The sequence below is a fragment of the Solanum tuberosum genome, unplaced genomic scaffold (assembly GCF_000226075.1).
Source record: "Solanum tuberosum cultivar DM 1-3 516 R44 unplaced genomic scaffold, SolTub_3.0 scf00181, whole genome shotgun sequence".
Taxonomy (NCBI): Eukaryota; Viridiplantae; Streptophyta; class Magnoliopsida; order Solanales; family Solanaceae; genus Solanum; species Solanum tuberosum.
In genome coordinates, this window is record NW_006239106.1 from 117,092 (window position 1) to 137,833 (window position 20,742).

Here is a 20,742-nt window from a genome sequence, read left to right on the forward strand (position 1 = left end):
TATATATATATATATATATATATATATATATAACGTATGACTCGGTGATAATATTTCCTAATTTATCTGTTAAATATAACACAAGTATAATTGTATGTCCATTCAAATTTTAATATAGTGAGACTTGCGATCTAATCATCGCGATAGAGTAATTTTTTTTTCATACATCTTAAAATGACAATGTATTTCCCATCAATTATAATATTTCCTAATTTATATTTGTTGAGTATCAAAAATTAACAAAAGTATCATATAGAGCGACTTGCGATCTAATTATCGCAATAGAGTAAATTTTTCTTGGCATATACCAACCATATTTATCATTGTTTTATAGTCTTCATACTTTTAGCAACCATATAAAAAAGAATCTAAGAACGTATTTCTCCATTAGAATATTTCTTAATTTATCTATTGAGTATAAAATTTTAACACAAGTATTATTGTATGTCCATTCAAATTTCAATATAATAAGTCTTGTGACTTAATTATCGCATGCAATAGAGTAAATTTTCTTTTGTATACATCAAAAAATGAATTTCACATAGTAAATCAACACACACTATCGCGGTAATTAGGTCACAAGTCTTATTATATATAAATATACTAGACATCGGAGCTCGTGCTAGTACGGGCCCAATATGTATTATTTTTTATTTCAATTTATGTGACAAAGACAAAATTAAAGAGTTAATCAAACTTTAATATTAATTTAAAATAGTTTAAATTTTTAATTATTGTTAACTATGGTAAAAAAAATTTTATGTCTTTTAACATTCTAAATTGCTAATTATTGTTGTATGATTTGTAATATCTTTTACGCAATTTTGAAATAATAAAGGTTATTTCTTCTTTCTCAAATTATGTGGTGCTAATAAAATTTCGAGATTCAATTAATTTTTTTTATCTTTAAAATATTCTATTGTTAATTACTGTAAATTATTGTACTTTCTAAGTAATTTTCAAATAATATATATTATTTCATTTGTCCAATTTATGCATCACTGGTAAAATTTGAAGAGTTAATCAAATCTTTTACATATTTTTATATCTTTTGAATATTTAAGTAAATAATTATTGTGATTTATAATATTTTATACAATTATTTAAAAAAAATTAAACAACAAACAAAACGAATTCATCATAGGAAAATTACCAAAGCATCCTTCAATACATCAATAATGGGTCCCACTTTTTGTTTAAAAAAATATGCATATTGGGAGGATATTTTTGTCCAAAGTGGAAATAGAATAAGTATAAAGCATTAAAGTCTTTTAAAATTTTAAATTGTTAATTCTTATCGTATGATTTGTAATACTTTTACGCCATTTTCAAATAATAGAGGTCATTTCTTCTTTCTCAATTTATGTAGTACTAAATTTTTTTTGAGATTCAATCAATTTTTTTTGTCTTTGAAATATTTCTAGCTGTTAATTACTGTAATTTATAGTACTTTCTAAGAAATTTTCAAATAATATATATTATTTCATTTGTCCCAATTTATGTGTCACCGGTAAAATTTGAAGAGTCAATCAGATCTTTTATATATTTTTATATCTTTTAAATATTTAAGTAATTAATTATCGTGATTCATAATATTTTATAAAATTATTTATTATAGTAAAATAAATATAAAAGAATCGTAAACTATGTGTCAGATCAAAATCAGATTAACAAATTCAAAAGAAATGAGTAATAAATAGCTCATACAATGACATATTTATTATTTAACTAAATAATAAATATGTAACTAAAAATCTTGTTAGCTTTTGGTTGAAAGCTAACAAGATAGTTACAATGTAACTAAATACTATAAAAATTCTTTGCATTGTGGCTTATTATATATAGATATAAATATATATAGGGCCAACAAAAGCAACCATGAAAAAAATTCCAAAGATACTCAAGTATTAAAAGTATAAAACTTGAGACTATATATGGCTATCCTAGAGGTCCTAAGGTATTGTTTGGCATAGTTTTTTTTTTTTTTTTTTTGTGTATAATATGCAAAAACTTCAATAATTTAGGCTCTAATTACATTCTATCTTAATTTTTTTAAAATTATAATAATTTCAGAACTCACAGAAACATTGTTCCTTTACCCGATACATAGCAAACGATACATAAGTTATGTATCAGATATATAAGTTATGTATCAGAAATCAAATACATAACTATAAACCAGATTCATACTGATTTAGGTTTGAAATAATTGGAGTTATGTATCAACAATAACATTTGTACCAGATACATTGTACACAAACCAAATTGTAACATATGATAGATGTGGAGTGATGTATCCAGATATTAAAAGAGAGAAGGAAAAAATAAAAATTTATAATTAATTCAAATGATAGAATTTTTTAGAGTTTATAATTTTTATTTTTATTTTTATTTTGTTTGGTCCACCTCAATAAGTTGGGTACTGATTTATTTTTTCTAAGCAATAAAATAGTGTACAGACCAATATTCTTTAAAAAAACAATACAATTACTCATCTAATTTCTCAATTTGATAATATCAACATCAAACAATCCCCTCATTTTAGCTCTTATTTCTCTAGATTTTCTTTTATCTAGTGTGATTTATATAAATTATAAAATACATTATATTTGTATCATATTTCTCTACATAATTTCTTAACAAACGCTTTCACTTTTGATATTTATTTATTCTGTAAATATTTGTACAATAAAATCAAATAATCAATACAATACTACATAAAAATGATTTTATCCTAAATTTTTGTCCTAAAATAACGATTTTTTCCAATAAGTGCACAATAATATATGAAAAAAAGAAAATCCATTTAAAGAAAAATAATAAAAAAAGAAAGAAAATAGATGGCAAGACAATTAACATAGCAGAAAAATCATGTAGACTGCTAGAAGGCTAAAAATGTGAATATTTATACAAATAGATTGTTGAAATCCAGAAAAGATCAAAATAAGAAAAATTAAGAATCACTTTGTCTTTCTTCCCTCCTTTCTCTTCTTATATATACGTTTTGTTTTGTTCATTCACTCTGTATCACAACGCCCAAAAATCTCTTCTTTGGGGTTTTTTTCAGTGTTTTTTCGTGATGGGGTTCCCCAATTCTAAACCTTCTTGAAACAAAGCCCCATTCTTGGCTTTGTTTCATTCTTGAGATTTGCTAATCTTGATTTGTAGTTTTTGATTGAAAGTTGAAAACTTTATTAGTTTTGGGGGTTGTTTCTAGGGTTTTTCTTTACTTGTTCAAATGGAATTTACCAAAATTTTGAGCATTTATTTTCAGTTTTGAATCAGCATTTGCTCAATTGGATGGTTTTAGGATAACCCCTTTTGATTTCTTGGATTAAAGATTGAAACTTTGTTCGACAAATTGTAACATATGATAGATGTGGAGTGATGTATCCAGATATTAAAAGAGAGAAGGAAAAAATAAAAATTTATAATTAATTCAAATGATAGAATTTTTTAGAGTTTATAATTTTTATTTTTATTTTTATTTTGTTTGGTCCACCTCAATAAGTTGGGTACTGATTTATTTTTTCTAAGCAATAAAATAGTGTACAGACCAATATTCTTTAAAAAAACAATACAATTACTCATCTAATTTCTCAATTTGATAATATCAACATCAAACAATCCCCTCATTTTAGCTCTTATTTCTCTAGATTTTCTTTTATCTAGTGTGATTTATATAAATTATAAAATACATTATATTTGTATCATATTTCTCTACATAATTTCTTAACAAACGCTTTCACTTTTGATATTTATTTATTCTGTAAATATTTGTACAATAAAATCAAATAATCAATACAATACTACATAAAAATGATTTTATCCTAAATTTTTGTCCTAAAATAACGATTTTTTCCAATAAGTGCACAATAATATATGAAAAAAAGAAAATCCATTTAAAGAAAAATAATAAAAAAAGAAAGAAAATAGATGGCAAGACAATTAACATAGCAGAAAAATCATGTAGACTGCTAGAAGGCTAAAAATGTGAATATTTATACAAATAGATTGTTGAAATCCAGAAAAGATCAAAATAAGAAAAATTAAGAATCACTTTGTCTTTCTTCCCTCCTTTCTCTTCTTATATATACGTTTTGTTTTGTTCATTCACTCTGTATCACAACGCCCAAAAATCTCTTCTTTGGGGTTTTTTTCAGTGTTTTTTCGTGATGGGGTTCCCCAATTCTAAACCTTCTTGAAACAAAGCCCCATTCTTGGCTTTGTTTCATTCTTGAGATTTGCTAATCTTGATTTGTAGTTTTTGATTGAAAGTTGAAAACTTTATTAGTTTTGGGGGTTGTTTCTAGGGTTTTTCTTTACTTGTTCAAATGGAATTTACCAAAATTTTGAGCATTTATTTTCAGTTTTGAATCAGCATTTGCTCAATTGGATGGTTTTAGGATAACCCCTTTTGATTTCTTGGATTAAAGATTGAAACTTTGTTCGAATTCTTTGTTTCCATCAGTTGTTTTGCTTGGTTTGTTGTTGTTTTTAGGTTCTAAATTGATTTCATCAACTTTTTTGGTGAAGAGGGAAGGTAGGATGAATAGTGTTTTGAATGAGCAGACTCTTGCAGACAAGCTTTCAAAGCTTAACACCACTCAGCAGTGCATTGAAAGTAAGAATCTTTTTTTTTTTTTTTTTTTTTTTTTGAATTTGCTATGTTTACCCCATTAATGGAAATGTTTGTTGGAACTCAGTTTCTGATGTCTCTTTTAGATCTTGGTAGTTGTTTCATTGTGAATTGACAGAATTGAGTGAGGACTTGTACCTCCGGTTGAATCTGACTAGTAATTGTAGTGGTTCATACATAATTTTGTATGGCGGATAGATGGTCTATCAATCTTCCCTGTTTAGATTAGTTTTTGATCTACTAATCTTAGTGTCAACAGATGGTATTTGATTTGTGTGTTTACTTGTAAATGTATACTAAATTTACTTGATTGTCTTATTTTTTCGTATTGAGAATCAACTTGGCCAGTTTGTGGAGTTCAATTGGATACCTAAACAATAAAGACCTACTACAAGTTGAATATGTTTAATCCCATAAGAATGAATTTTTTGTTTGGAAAATTGTTACTCAAACATCCTTTAGTTTAACTTTGAAGAAGTAATTAAGATACCAATTTAGCACTGACGATGTACGTTTTAGGAAAAAAGGGGAAGATGGAAAATTCCTGCCCTTTCGTTCTCTATGTTTGATCTGGAAAGAAGTAATGCTGGTGCTGCATACGTACATCTCATGTTTGCCAGTGTCCATTGAGATCAGTGACATTTTCTTTACCTATCTGACGTTGATGTGTGCTTCATTTACTTCAATCATGCTGAGATTTTGCTTCAGCTTGTATTTTGTTCTTGACAAGCTCCACATTTTAGAGCATTAACCAAAGTGTTGATAAGAAGATACTTGTTTCTGTATCATTTGTTGATATAGTTTGGACGTGTATAAATGAAAACTCAAGACTTGGTAGAGTCTGAATGATGTTTAATTAGGAATTGTCGAGGTGTGAACAAGTTAACTTGGATACCACCATTATCAAAAAGAAAAGAGTGGTGACTGTCCTTATAAACTGTTTCTTTTTTGGTCATTATCGTTATACATAGCCTTGAACCTTACTTTTGGCGATCTAGGTGCATTCTCTGTATACATACATCAAGTACTTCTATGTACTTTATGGTATTTTGGCATTTGCAAATTTAAGTTATCTCATTTAATCTTTTAGGGAAGTTTTCATTGTATTTCTCAACTCTTATGGGTAACTGCTTGTTACTTTTTATACCAATTCTCATCTTGCCTTTACAAATTAACTGATTCCCACCTCCCCTCCATATAAAGAAAAACAACTCATTCCTCTCTCCCACTACATCTTGTTAGAATAAGATTGCATTTCTCCTATCTGAGGTCCACAAGTAGATTAAAGTAGAAGGTTGGGTCTTCAAACCTACTTTTAACTTACAAACAAATGGAGCTAATCTTTTACTCCTTCTATCCAAATTTATATGACATACTTCTTTAGCCTATCCCAGAAAAAGAATGTCATGCTTTCTTATTTTGTAACAATTTATCTTTAAACTTCTCATTTTACCTAATGAGATGATTTATAGCCACACAAATGTCTGGCTTGTTTTAGACCATAAGTTTTAAAAGTAATTCTCTTTTTATTAAACTATGTGCCCAGTCAAACACTACCACATAAATCGGGGCGGAGGGAGTAGTAAATTTGTCCATACTGATGATTGCTATGTATATTTAAATTTTGGGGCTTACATATGAAGTTCAAGCCTTCTCACTTGCAGTTTGAACTCTTCTTGCTCTCATTTGTGGAATGCACAACTAGCAAACTAAACCAAAAGGGCTTATATTTCCATTCACATGTGTTAGTACATAGCAGATAATGTCTCCCTTTTGTCTTGTTCTCTACCATCTTGTGGCTTTTCTGTTTTCATTTTGCTTCCATTAATAAATCCTTAGTTGCATATTGGCTGTGAGCCTTATAAGATCATCACTTGGAGTGATACTTGGGAACATTTCTTTTGCTTCTCTATTTGGTACTTTGCATCCCAATTCATACTTTTTTTCCTTTAACATTGTTTGTCTTGGTTTTTAATGCAGCATTGTCCCATTGGTGCATTTTCCACCAAGATAAAGCAGAGCTGGTTGTTACAACATGGGGTAAACAGTTCCACAGTTCCGAAATGACTAAGAAAGTCCCTTTACTGTACCTTGCAAATGACATCCTGCAAAACAGCAAGCGTAAAGGAAATGAGTTTGTCACCGAGTTTTGGAAGGTTCTTCCTTCAGCACTCAAGGAGATTGTCGGAAAAGGCGATGAACATGGAAAGAATGTAGTTTCCAGATTGGTATGCTTCTTGCCATTTTGCTTCTGAACTTTTGGCCCCCATACCCTAGCTTATGTAGGGACAGGGCACAGCACAAAAGGCAAAATTTCAGCCTACTTTTGCTCTTGTTTTTCAGTGTCTGATCAACCTGTTGCTCAGAAATTATTGAGATAGTTTGACTGTCTGTTTCGGTAAAAAAAAAGAAGATATAGTAGTTTGACACTCTTGCTTAAATGGTTTGTAGGTTAAAATATGGGAAGAAAGGAAGGTTTTTGGATCTCGAACACAGAGCCTAAAAGATATAATGCTTGGAGAAGAGCTGCCACCACCACTGGAGTTTGGAAGAAAGCGAAGTCGTTCTGTCAGAATAGTTAAAAGGGACACGCGGTCCATAAGAACGGTGAGCATCGGTCCAAAAACTGTGACATGTTCCTCATAAAGCACTTTTGTTTGTATCCACTGATTACTTAATTGCTTTATCTTGCTTTCAGTATTACTTTTTGTTCCTAACACTGCTTTGTAACCAGAAATTGACCGTTGGAGGAACAGCTGAAAAAATAGTGTCAGCATTGCACTTGGTAGTCAGTGAGCATTCTACTGAAGATGAAGAAATGAGCAAATGCAAGTCTGCTGTTCACCATGTGCGAAAGATGGAAAAGGATGTTGACATGGCCCTTGCAAGAGGTAATCTAGTTCTCTATTGGAATGCAAAATTAACACGTCTGCATGGATTGCTCATTATGTTGACAATGAACTTAGTACACCTCAATATCTATAAAAAGGGTGGATGATGAAGATATACTGAAGCCTGTGATTTAGTGATATTCAATAATCGAAAGAACAATGGTTGATTCTCAATCCAAGAGAGTGAAAAAAATATCATTTTTGCATAACTTTTACAGATAAAAAGGAATAAAACCATGCCTCCTAGGGGATCTGGTGTTTGAGGTAATGGGTGTAACAGCATGGAGAATTCGGGTTCAAATACCAGCTGGCATACTTGGTTGGCACCTATCTGCCCCAGCCTTTTGGACAGGATACCATAGAAACCTGTACTTTCCTGCTGTATAGGCAAGTTGGCCCGAACACCAATGAAATTAATGGAATTACACGGCTGAGATCTTGACAGAATGATAGATTAGACATCTCTTTATGGTCCTTTTTCCCAAACTTTGTTACTTGTAAATTACAATTGGGAATTAAGAGCATATTATCTTGTGTTGCAGCAAAACATCCAAAGCGAAAAACCTTGTCCAAAGAACTGGAGGAGGAAGAAAGGATGTTGAAACAATCCATTGAGAAACTAAAAGTTGTTGAGACCAATAGATTGACCCTTGTTTCACAGTTAAGGGAAGCATTAATTGAACAGGTAAGTAATAAATGCATCTTTTCAATCTTCCTATTCTTTTGGCATATATGGTACTGTACTTATCGTCCATCTCATTGTCTCTTAATTTTGTCAGGAATCTGAACTAGAGAGCGTTAGGACTCAGATACAGGTTTTTTTTTCACTCATTAATTTTAAGCTTATTACTTTGTTTTCTTACACTGCTATTAGTTATATGCTTTATCCTTGTCCCTTTTTTGAGTTTGCGGATGGGGTGGGATGTTGGTGTTGTTGGACGGTAGAAAATAGAATTGGAGTGAAGGAAGACTTCAATATGTGATACAATGAGAGGGAAAGGGAGTTGTTGGGTTCCATGCTGCTTCTCGAACACCTCCCCAAATAATTGGAAACTGGGGAGAGATGTGTGAACATAGTAGGAAAATCGATGTTATTGCTATTTCTTGTGTCCACACGGCGATACTCTAGACGCATAGTGGCGTAAGACATGTGGATAAGATGGAAATTTGGATATGCTCGAATCTTGAGATATATAGAATTTGACAGAAAGTGAATTTTATCAGCTGAAGCCACTGAGTTGTCATACTGATACACTGACTGGCAGTCTGTCTGGACTTGCTTTACGATATGGTTCTCTACCATGGAATGGTAATACAGTGGATGGGTTTGTATATCGTTCTGACCTTAGCCGAATGTTGCTTCTTCTTTCTGAGCATTCTAAATATTTAAGTGTGTTGCGTGATTTCTTAGTCAAACGCACCAAGTTTATAATAATACAAACTAATTTTATCTATTGGATTTTCAGGTGGCGGAAGCACAGGCGGGGGAAGCCAGCAACATGCGAAAGTGTCTGGATGATGAAGATTATGTGGGAGAAAGAAAGCCTTCGGGTACAACAACTACACCAGACATCTATGGAAAAGCAGGACAAACAAGCAAGAAGACAGCTGCAGCAATTGCAGCTGAGGTAGCTGACAAGCTTACAGCTTCTAGCTCCTCTCAGTATATCATGTCGTCCGTCCTCTCTACATTTGCTGCTGAGGCGGCAAAATCTGCTGGGCTTGCAAAACCTTCATCATATCTGGCCACCAACAGTTACATTTCACAACCAGAAAACTCTCTATCTGATTCAAATGCTTTAATGTCAGCACAGTTACATAATCCTCCCCCAAGTAACCCTTATCAGTCCATGCTGGCTCCTCATCCCACAGTGCATCAAGGTCAGTATCATTCACTTGCTAATCCAACATCCCAGCAGTATTTACAGCCATCAGCAGGAATGATGAGCCCTTATAGTTATGGGAGTATTGCTGCCTTGCCATCTGTACCACCTCCACCAGCACCTCCGTCGTATATGACTATGACACAGCAACCATTGTCGATGATGCAGCAGGGTGTAGCACAACAGCAACAAGCACCATTACCTCAACAACCTCCTCCCCCTCCTAATTTCCGTCCTGTCACTCCTGTCCAGCCTCCTGGAATGATGTACTATTCTCAACCATATCATTCACAACAATAAGAGAGGAGTACTCTTTTCAAACTGACCATTACTTCTTGGTATCAGAAACAACAAATTTCCAGATGTGAACAATAGGAGGTTCGTTGGACAAATCATGAGCCGACGCATAGTGTTATATACAGGGCAAGAGCAGCTGATAGTGCAGGTAATAGATATTACCATTAGTGTTTATTTTCCATCTTCAAGACAGTTTAGAAAATTCTGCGATGATGATAGTCTTCATCCGATGTTATTGTTGATTCCTTCGGGATTCTTTCTGTTTTTCCTTTTCATCATACATGTAACATTAGCATGATGGCTGCTGAGAATTTTGTATTACTAGTTAAACAGGATTGAAGAACTAGGTTTTTCTGTCTCCCATAAACTTGGTAAATGAAATAGCCAGCTTTGTTTTCATCACATTTCTGTTTTCGGTACAAATGCCAGTTATGAAATGCTAAGTCTAAGGGTGTGTTATGGAAGAACTTTTTTCAGTTTTCTCATATTCGATAGTTCAAAATTTTTGAAAAAAAGAAGAAGTGTTTTTCTCTAGGAAAACAAGTGGCTAGATCCCACCAAATCATTAAACCTGGCGGCTGCTCACTCTTTGATCAGTGATTCACCGGCCACTAGATCGATGAAGAATCTCTCCAAAATCTGCTCTTTGATCAGTGATTCACTGCCACTAGATCCAGGAATCCCACCCTATTCTCAAACTTGGTGGCTCGGTTGATTGGCATCAAACACTATTTTTTGAGAAAACTTTTTCCTTTCGTACCGAACACACCCTAACTTGGATAACTCATTGTGCATTTTAGGGGTTTTAAGTAGTATCGTTGTTGCTATTTTTCCTACTTCAAATGTTTGTCACGATGCCTATAGTTTAATATTTAAAAGTATATAATACTAGTATGTATCCGAGATTTCAAAGGAGGCATAAGTACGGGAGCTTGCTAGTTGCTATTAGTCGTAGTATCGGTAGGTTTTGACACTTTGATTATAGTTTTATCTTGTTATGACTATTGTTTAGGATGATTTGTCAGGTTGCGCATAGAGATTTGCCATGATTGTCTCCATTTATGTTATTTCTTTATTATTTATACTGCTTTGTACTAATCTTTCTTGAGTTAAGGATCTATCGAAAACTATATCTACTTCTAAAATAGCAGTAAGGTCTGTGCACCCCTTTCCACTTTATGGGATTATTATTGTCATTTAGCTACTTTAGTCTCGTAGATGTGAGTGTAATGTATGAAACTTCTCCTCCCTTAATCATAGATCTCAGTTTTGAACCACCCTGGTTATGAAAAAAATTCTTAATAGGAAGTGCTACTCTTATAGGCCCTCCCTGACACAAATTCAGATCAGTCAAGTTATTGGGTACCGAATGAGAAATAAAAAAAAAAAAACTTTGATGTCGGTGTGAATTGCTTTCCATTAACCTAATGAGAGAAGCAAGCAGCTCCGGAGTTCGTAAGGCTGAGCTTGACTATTGCTTAAAAGAATTCTAGTATGAAAATGATGGCTGAGGTTCTGTTTTCTTATTATGTAAATGAAATATATTATTCATGTGGATGTCCACCCTGCATTACGAATAATTTGAAAGGTAAACCTGCCTGCCATCAAGAATTCAACAACAAAATAAGCGTCAATACATATAGGAGCTGTATTTGAAGGAAACACGATTTCTTTCACAATCCTGTGAGAGCACCGTATATTTCATTGATGTAACTCTTTATTTAATGGAGAACCAAGAAAAAACATTTGCTTATAAGGGACAGAAACCACACCTCACTGAGAAGTTAAAATGACGATACAAATCTAAGAATGCAGTATCAACACTTCATTCCTTTCCTGACAATGAAGTCTCTGATAAAAATTGGAAGATGGTACATGATTGCAGTAACAGTAGACAAATGGCCAATAGAAAACCAAGCTGGAGGTTTCTTCTTCAGCACCGCGTTCACGGTCCTCTTTGCAAATTCTTCTGCAGGAGTTGAATTTGGGCCTTGTGAGAAGTGTGCTCGTGCCCGGATTGATTCTTCAAAATTCTTGTACAACTTCCACTCTGGCATTTGAGTGTAATTGGCAATGGCAGTGTCTCCAATGTGGGATGTCACAGCTCCAGGGACAACAGAGATGACATCAATGCCAAATGGCCTAAGTTCCAGTCTACAAATAGCGCATAGTAGAGCAATAAGGACTACAACATAAAAACGTACATATGCCATTCCAATGAGGAAAAATATAAGTTAGTAGAAGTAATTGATCCGTACAGAAGCTTTGGTCATTGGAGTAAAGCAGCTTTGACAGGCATTACATGAACTCAACGTTGTCTGTCAGCTGTGGCATCAGGAAATGATAAAGACTTTTATTACCATCTAACCTATAGGTGGATGATAATAAGTTAGTTGAAGAAATGATTTGTTAGAAGAGGATACAATCCCAAGCATCTGAACATCAGCCAGCATATCACCACAAAAGCATATTACAGGTCTTTCAATAGCATAACACCTAATTTAAGACTTCCATAATAGAGGTCTCAAATTCCAAACCCCTTGCCTGTAACAGCAGGAGGTTGGCCTATTGGGTTGAGCTTGTTGCACGGGGCTTGCCTAGTGCAATTGACCTCAACTCTGTGGTTTGCAAGCTATTGCACAAGAGCGAGGTTTACCCTGTGCACACCCAAAAGGATAGCGGCTGCGGGTTCACTTATCCAAAAAAAAAAATAGCTCAACACCTAATCTTCTCTTACAACCTAGAGTTGGTATAAAAAGAATAACTTGGTGATTAATGAAGCATAGCCAACAACTAGCATCCTTCAATCACCGGCTTGCAGTAAGGTACATCAGCCAGTAACATCTGTGATGCTATATAAATAGACATCCTAAGTTTTGAGAGCTATAATACTAGTATCACTGCCTGGGATTGGGTATTCAAGCTGACGAGGCCTTACAGGTAGATGCTATATAAGTGAACATTCTTATTTTGAGCTGGAACACCTTAATCTACCCAATAACTTTTTCAATTTGATCTTGTTTTTCCTTTACGCCTTAACTGTCACATAATTAGAGAATAGAGATTCACAATGGTAAGGTTTGAGTATGGTCATAGAACCCTCACTCTGTGCAGATCATTAAGCATCCCATTCACCAGTACCCTCTGGTTGTTTGAGTGAACCTCTCTTACCTAGAAGATTATTTTTACAGTTCTTTTTCCTAGATTTGCATTAATTTTCAAATTAAGCTAAGATTTTCTCAAAATTTAACATATGGACAATCTGAGACCGAGAAGAAATTTCAGATAACCAAAATGGTAATGATGGAGGCGGTAGCTGGAGATGGTAGAGGAGAAAGCGAGCAAATGAATGAGAAAGAAATCTTTTAGCTGAAGGAATGCACTAGAAAACTGTCGCAAGATTTTTGAGAAAAAGCCAACAGATAACCTTCTTCTGTTCCAAAATGAATATCATATTTTGACTCGGCAAGTACATTAAGAAGAGAATTGAAAAGAGAAGACTTTGTAGCTAAGAGGTAAGATGTGAAGCTATATTTTTACATGGATTCTTCATTTGCCTTGGCATACTGGTATTGAAATGCTGGTGTCGGTTACTTTGTGCCAAGTCTTCGAAATATTTTTAGAAGTAATAACAAGTTACATGAAACCATAGCAGATACTTGAAGACATCTGTATCGGATATGTTCAGTAGCCAAATCCATGTATCATAGATGATAGACCATGTTACACTTATATTTTTTAGTTAAAAATTTATTAAAGAGAAATTTGTATAAAGAGTTGCAAAAGTAACCAGAGGTAAGATTTTGTGATACATAAATTTTGTTGTAAGATCAACTCTTTTTCTTTGGAAACTGAAAATCATTATTGGGATAGAAGTAGAACAAAAAGGAAATGGGACATTCAACTTGGCAAGAGTGAAATTCATCTTTTGTTTTAGTTAGAAAACTTAAGAACTTGATACAATAGCCTAATCAACTTGCAACATGGTACACCACAAGTTCGAACAGTGCCTGCTTTTGTCACAAACTTGGTACTGATTAAGGTGTACAGTCCAGACTGAACCTTCCTATTTTGAACTATATGACTTAGTATGTAGCCAAACATATGCTCAGCTGTGTGTGCTCTAAAAGCTACTCCAAGGAAAGATTTATTGACTACTAATTGGTATTACAAAAAGATGCTTACAAAGTTGGAATATTTGATCACAGGAGGAAAACAAGGCCAGAAAGCTAATTTGGTCTAAAAAATGAAGTTTGAACAGGTGATTTCTTATCCGGTGTAAAGGTAACACTATTGGAGCGAGAAGGTGGACATGTTCAAAGAAACTTTTCCAGCTGTCTGTACATCTTATGTAAAAAGCTGAATCATTCATCATAAGAGAATAACAAAGGCGAAGAATGTAGTGTCTCAAAGAGGTGAAATTAGAACAGGTAATACCCAAACAAATCTTATAAAAAAAATTAAGCAAATAACAATGGCACAATAAATAATGTAAAGTTTAAGAGTCAGTTTAGTAAAATTTATTTACAGAATTGCTAGCACTTCAAAGAAGAATAAGCATCCAAAACAAAGGTAGTTATTGCATACAAACGTACCTCAAGGTATCAGTAAATGAATGTACAGCAGCTTTGGATGCACTATAAGCACCTGCCCATGGACCTGGAGACAAAGCACTACAACTTCCAACATTGACAATTTTCCCTTGTTTCCTGGATGCCATGTGCGGGACAACAGATTGAATTAACCTTATGGGACCTATGGAAATATAAAACAATGTCATAAACAAACACCAAAAAAGAAGCGAATAAAACTGCTGCCAGGGGAAAGTAAAAGAAAATAATAAAACAAAAGAAGTAAGAAAATGAGAGAAATAATCATTTATTCCAGCTCCACCAGACTAAGATGGAAAATTAGTTATTTGGGAAAAGGAGATACACAATGATTTCTTGTTATCAGGACAAAGAGTGTAGGATGTGAACACCGAAATATAAACCATTGTAGTATAGGTTCAATCATTTTGCCAATATTTTTTTTCTAAAGAAGTTCAATCATCTTCTAACTCTCTTAGCATAATTTTAATTTATTACAACCATCTTACATTGAAAACAAACTTTTCCTTTTGGTAGGTTCCAATAATGTGTTTACTTTCCCCAATAGAAAAGAATTCTAGCATGAACAACACTAAACATTCCCGACTTTACTTCTCAACAATTGTGACAATTCAAAGAAAATGTTAAATGTGCATTTGATATTTTCCAACTTAATTGATAATGTCTCAAATGCAGGTTTATTTTTAAAAAAACACATAACAGGATGACAAAGAGTGTCGAAGATTACAGACAAGTGTCTAAAAGAATCGTGTATAATTCTATATCGAGAGACTTCATGTTACTAGTTGCAGAAAGAGGATATTAGAAGCAAGGAAATAGGGAATAGTAAAAGATACAACACAATTAGTGAGAACAGCACCAACAACAAGCTAATGATGTTAACGAGACACTCAATTATTCAGCATGCCACAACCAAATGGTTCAAGTGAATATTTTTTTTTTGATAACCGAGAAATCTATCTGTGACCCGCCCTTTGGACCAATCACAGCCTTCTAAACTCGGTGGATGGTTCAAGTGAATATAAAGATTACTGATTCCAATTATGTAGAACGGAAAGAATGACATTTGGTTCGAAAGTTTGAATTTGGTTAGTCACAAAGTCATTTTTCATTCCTTGCAAAGTAGTAAACCAATAATGCTTTGAAAAAAATAAATTAAAACAGGTTCAGCTAATCAATTTGGAAAATGACAGTCAACCTCCCCATCTGTCTTACACAGTATTCTTGACTCAATAAACAGCTTTGAAGTTACAATAAATAGACTGTAATTAATTTGATATAATCATTTCCTTGATGTATTTAATGAACCTCTTGTTAGTGAACAAATCTAAGAAAACCTCTAAACATTTCCAGACCATTGGATCTGCAAAGCATGCTAAACAATGTTTTCAAGAGACATATAAGCCAACAGCTCACAGAAGTCACACTGCCCTCTTTAGTTCAAATATCCCTAGTGTACTGTTGGTTAAACAAGTAAGCAAACCAAAATACTACTCCCTCCGTCCCATTTTATGTGAGATACTTTGACTCGGCACGGAGTTTAAGAAAGAAAGGAAGACTTTTAAAACTTGTGGTCCAAAATGAATGATAGAAATTTGTGTGGCTGTAAATCATTTCATTAAGGGTAAAATAGACATTTTATAGTCAAATTGTTACTTAATATAGAAATGTGTCATTCTTTTTGGGACTGACTAAAAAAAAAAATAAGTCACATAAATTGGGACAGAGGGAGTAACAAATAAGACACATAGGATAAAATAAATATATAGATCAAATATTGTTTCTGCTGATAACATATTCTCAACTATATTACCAAATTAACTTCCTAAATGAGAAAAGGACAGGTGGGTATCCATCCTTTCAGCTCTCTGGTTTTGTAGTACAATCATAAATGAGCTCTCAAATTCACATCTTTAGTACTCCCTCCGTCTCATTTTATGTGGCACCATTTTCTTTTTGATCAGTCCCAAAAAAGAATGTCACATTTTCTTATATGGTAAGTATTTAAAGATACAATTCCTCTTTTACCCTTATTGGTTCCACTTAATCTTAAAATAATATTTCAATACATTTATGAGGAGAGAGAAAAGTAAATCTACTTTTTAAAGGGCAATTTGATAAACATTTCAACGACTTCATTTATTTCTTAAACTCCGTGCCCAGTCAAATGTTGCCATATAAAATGGGACGGAGGGAGTACCTCTTTGCAAGGGCGGATTTAGAGGGGCAGGAGGGTAATTTTTTATTTTTATGTACATATATACATTTTGAATTCCCTGAACACGGTAGGAAGGAAAATGTTTTTCAAAAAATGTATTGGTCAAATATTTTGAAGAACATTTTCTCTATGAAAATAAGGAAAATTAATTTCCTAATGAAAGTAGGGAAAACAAGCTCTACTAATGACATTCCATATTAACTGTGTCCTTCCCTCCCTAGCTCCAAAACACACCTCATCCCATCATCCATACTCCTACCTCCTATAGTATTTGTCTAAATTATATACAAATGCTTTTAGGATAATGATTTTTGCTTACCTATCGAACACAAATCCACTTATTTTCTAGAAAATATTTTTCAAGATAACACTTTCCTTCATACCAACACATCCTAGATATTGGCTAAGTGGTTTAGGGGGTTCAAAATTCAAATCTTAGGCACTATATTTTTATTTTTCAAACCTCCCTAGTGAAAATCCTGAATTCGTCGCATAGGTGAGTTGCCAACCAAACCACGGGGACCATATTGCTCTGTGGTCCAAATCAATCCAGTAAAACCAAGAGCTCAGCTTACCCATGGATGCCCCACCAGCCTCCTGAGCTATCAAAATACGAGAATGTAAGCTGGTTGTTCACACTGTTTAACCATTTGTTGTTCTCACTTCTCATCAATTTAAAGCAAGAAAAATCACCCATCAAGAACTTCAATAAACAAAATTAACATATAAACACACACACACCAAGATCAATTGGCATAATAACAAACACTTGAACTACAATTTCAAGGGTGAAACATAAAGGGATATTGGAAGTTAAATAGTAATACGATGCATACCAAAAACATTGGTATTGAAGGTATGTTGAATAGAAGATAAAGGGAGTTCAGCAAGAGGCCCAATACACTGTACACCAGCGTTATTAACAAGAACATCAATTCGCCCAAATTTGTCAAGAACTTTTGTGAGTACATTCGTCACATTTTGTTCAGATAAAACATCAAGTTCTTGAAGAAAGAATCGTGGGTCATTTTGGAAATCGGACATGGATGTAAGGGATCGAGCTGTAGCTACAACAAGGCAATTCTTAGCAGCAAAAGCTCGAGCTAGCTCATGCCCTATTCCGCCATTTGAGCAGCCAGTTATCAGAACTACTTCTCTGTTTTCCACCTCCATGACAGAGAAAGGTTTGGAGGTTTTCGCTGTAAAGAGATTGGAATTTTGTCAGCTATGGAGATTGATGACAATAATATAGTTGTACATAGCTTTCGCAGATTTGACTCTTTGATACCCTTCTTTCGTGACATATAAGCTATAATAATTTTAATTGATTTGAGGTATTACCTAGTTCTCAAATAAATTTTAATTTCTTTATGTATATAATAAAATAATTTATTTTGAGATAACATATAAAAGTATGATTCGTTAAAGTGAGATAAATGTTATTGGGAGCGTTATTTCAATATAGCCCTGCAGTGCGCATGCAAATTTAATATGTTGATGATGAATATCATATATTGAATGGAAAATTAAAAAAAAAAAAAATTGAATGGAGCCCATTTCTCGAATGGTGATTATATAAATATGGGATTTGTGCACGTCTATCTTTTTCAATTCTCATGATCCATGTTTAATTGAATACTCATTAATTTATTATACAAAAATTTCATTTGATCCAAAATTTTCAAAATAGCTTTTTTGTTTGAGTTAATTGTTTTTATTGATTATCATCCTAGTTTGAAAAATATAGTACTATGACTTTTTAATAACGGAGAAATCTTAAGAGAGAGAAAATCCATGAATAAATAGATTTGCACCCATATATTATTTTATCAATCAGTTAAATTATTATAACTGAAATCAAACACGTCTCGTAGAGTTTCAATTAAAATCAAATGGATATTCTAGAGTCCCACGAATGAGCAACTAACAAACACATAGCAAAAGTTGTTGACATTCCATTAATCCATTTCAGTAACAGCTACAATGATACTTTTTTATCAGCAATATTATCAGACTAAACATTGCATAATATAGGCAACACTAGCAGACCATGTAAGTTGATAAAAATATACATATGGATATCATTTTTAACAAAAGAAATCACAAAAATTGTGTCTGAAGTGTTTTACAAGACCAAATAATGATACTAACATAATTCCTATATTTTACTCTTTTTCTCAGCAGTAATTATGTAATTCGATCTGAAGATGACTTAGAGTTTTAGCAGGTATTTCAATCTTAATTCACTTGTCTTTAATTATTTGTTACAAATCCTATTGTTACTTGGAATGACGATTTTTATGATAAACAATATCAAAGACCAATTCGATCACCACTAATCTTATGTTATATTTTAAATTTTCCAATCTTAAAAGAATTCGTTCTGATTCATGTGTTTTGAAAAGTTTATTTATTTTTAATCTTTTTCAGTAATCATCCATTTTCAATTTAATTTGCAAAAAAAAAAAAAAGGTTCGTCTAAAGATATATTAATTATTATTTTTTCGAAATTATCCTTTTCTTTAATAGTTTTTTCAACTATCTTTGATTTTTTGAAAAAATTGAAGAGTAGCAAAGGAATAATATTTGACAAATTGTCCTTTAATTATTGTTACTAACTACTCCTTCTAGTCTATAATAATTGATTTTTTAAAGCTTTTTTCCAACATTACGTTCAAAATAAGTTAATTATTTAATGTTTAAGAGAGTTATCAAAAATTTCTTTCGTTTTATCCGGTATTTACATTTTCTAGTTGATAAACTCAAGATACATACATTTTATAGTTTTGCTTTAAATTATTTCTATTTTTAAAAATAATTTTAAAATAACTAAAAATGAAAAGTAACTACGTGCCACTTTTAATTGTTATGTTATCTTTTTTGAAAGTTAATTTGACTAATTTTTAAAGTTAAATTAAATTATATTAATTCGATATTTTAAACAAAAAATTTAGATATTCAAAACCTATACAAAAAGTACTATAAATGGTAATTTTTTGCATATCAATATGATAAAAAAAATATATCATAAAATATTAATCAAATTTCTTATCATTTCATTCTTAAAAAGTAAAGAAATTATGACAATTAAAAATGAACGATGAACAATAGACTTATTTATTTTGTATAGTTATAGGTAAGTAAACTGTCTCTATCAAAATCATAAAAAAAAAAAAAAAAAAAAAGGAAAAATCACCCCATATACACATTTAAGAGTCAATATTACAGGTTTTAAATCTACTTTTAAAAAATTCTTGCTTATAACAGTTTAATTACGGGTTATAACATATCACTAATTATTTATAAATTAATTAAATTTTACTTTATTAAATAAGTAATTTTTTATAATTTTATATTATTATTAAATTATTTAAATAAAGAATACCCCATAATTATCTCTTACACAATTATAGGGATTTTACATTGATTACACTTCCTTATTTAATGTTATACTCATAACCTCCCATTAGTCAATCCCACCACCCTTCCCCCACACATAGGGGTGTTCACGGGTTGATTTGGATCAGTTATTGGTCAATACCAAAACCAAACCAACTTAATCAGTTTTAGAATTATCAAAACCAAACCAAACCAAACCAAATATAATATACATTTATCGGTTTGGTGATTATCGGTTTCGGTTTGGTTTGGTTCGGTTATTCGGTTATTAACCATACACAAAAATAAAAGAAACAATTCATTTAAAAATGTGAAAAAAAGTGAACAATCCATTCAAAACGAAAAATAGTTAGAATGACTTAAATTACTAAACTTTTAATCACTAAATTTACTATCAATAAAGCTTTAAAATTCACTATAGTCGCCTAGAAGGAAGAGACAATAACATTTTCAGTCCCACAAAAAATTGACATAAACAGTCGTATACATGAAATCAATAAGATAAATGTTTCATCTTGGGCATTTTTGCTTTCAATAAGTAAATTATAAAGAAATTTGAATGAAAATATGTATAAGATCTTTAAAATTGTTTATAAAAATAATATATTAAGTATGTATATTAATAAAATATATGTACATAATTCATCAGTTTGGTTTGGTTATTTCTTCGATTTTTTCGAATAAAACCATAACCAAACCAAATACTATCGGTTTTCAAAAATCTAAACCAAACCAAACCAAACCCAAATAAAATTGGTTTTTATTCTATCAGTTTGGTTTGATTTTTCGGTTTGGATCGGTTTTT

At 32.1% G+C, this 20,742-nt stretch overlaps 2 protein-coding genes across 2 annotated transcripts; one reads left to right on the forward strand and one right to left on the reverse strand.

The window, feature by feature from the left end:
- Positions 1–4,024: 4,024 nt before the first annotated feature.
- LOC102580771 (regulation of nuclear pre-mRNA domain-containing protein 1B) lies at positions 4,025–10,112 on the forward strand. The gene is made up of 7 exons (XM_006354630.2): positions 4,025–4,624; positions 6,620–6,867; positions 7,091–7,246; positions 7,374–7,530; positions 8,073–8,215; positions 8,310–8,345; positions 8,997–10,112. Exons 1-7 carry the CDS (start codon positions 4,549–4,551, stop codon positions 9,711–9,713), a joined length of 1,533 nt encoding a protein of 510 aa, XP_006354692.1. The 5' UTR covers positions 4,025–4,548; the 3' UTR covers positions 9,714–10,112.
- A 1,222-nt stretch (positions 10,113–11,334) lies between these two features.
- On the reverse strand, positions 11,335–17,845 carry LOC102581111 (NADPH-dependent 1-acyldihydroxyacetone phosphate reductase-like). The gene is made up of 3 exons (XM_006354631.2): positions 17,375–17,845; positions 14,306–14,465; positions 11,335–11,864 (listed from the first exon to the last, which is right to left on the reverse strand). Exons 1-3 carry the CDS (start codon positions 17,709–17,711, stop codon positions 11,528–11,530), a joined length of 834 nt encoding a protein of 277 aa, XP_006354693.1. The 5' UTR covers positions 17,712–17,845; the 3' UTR covers positions 11,335–11,527.
- Between the last annotated feature and the right edge of the window lie 2,897 nt (positions 17,846–20,742).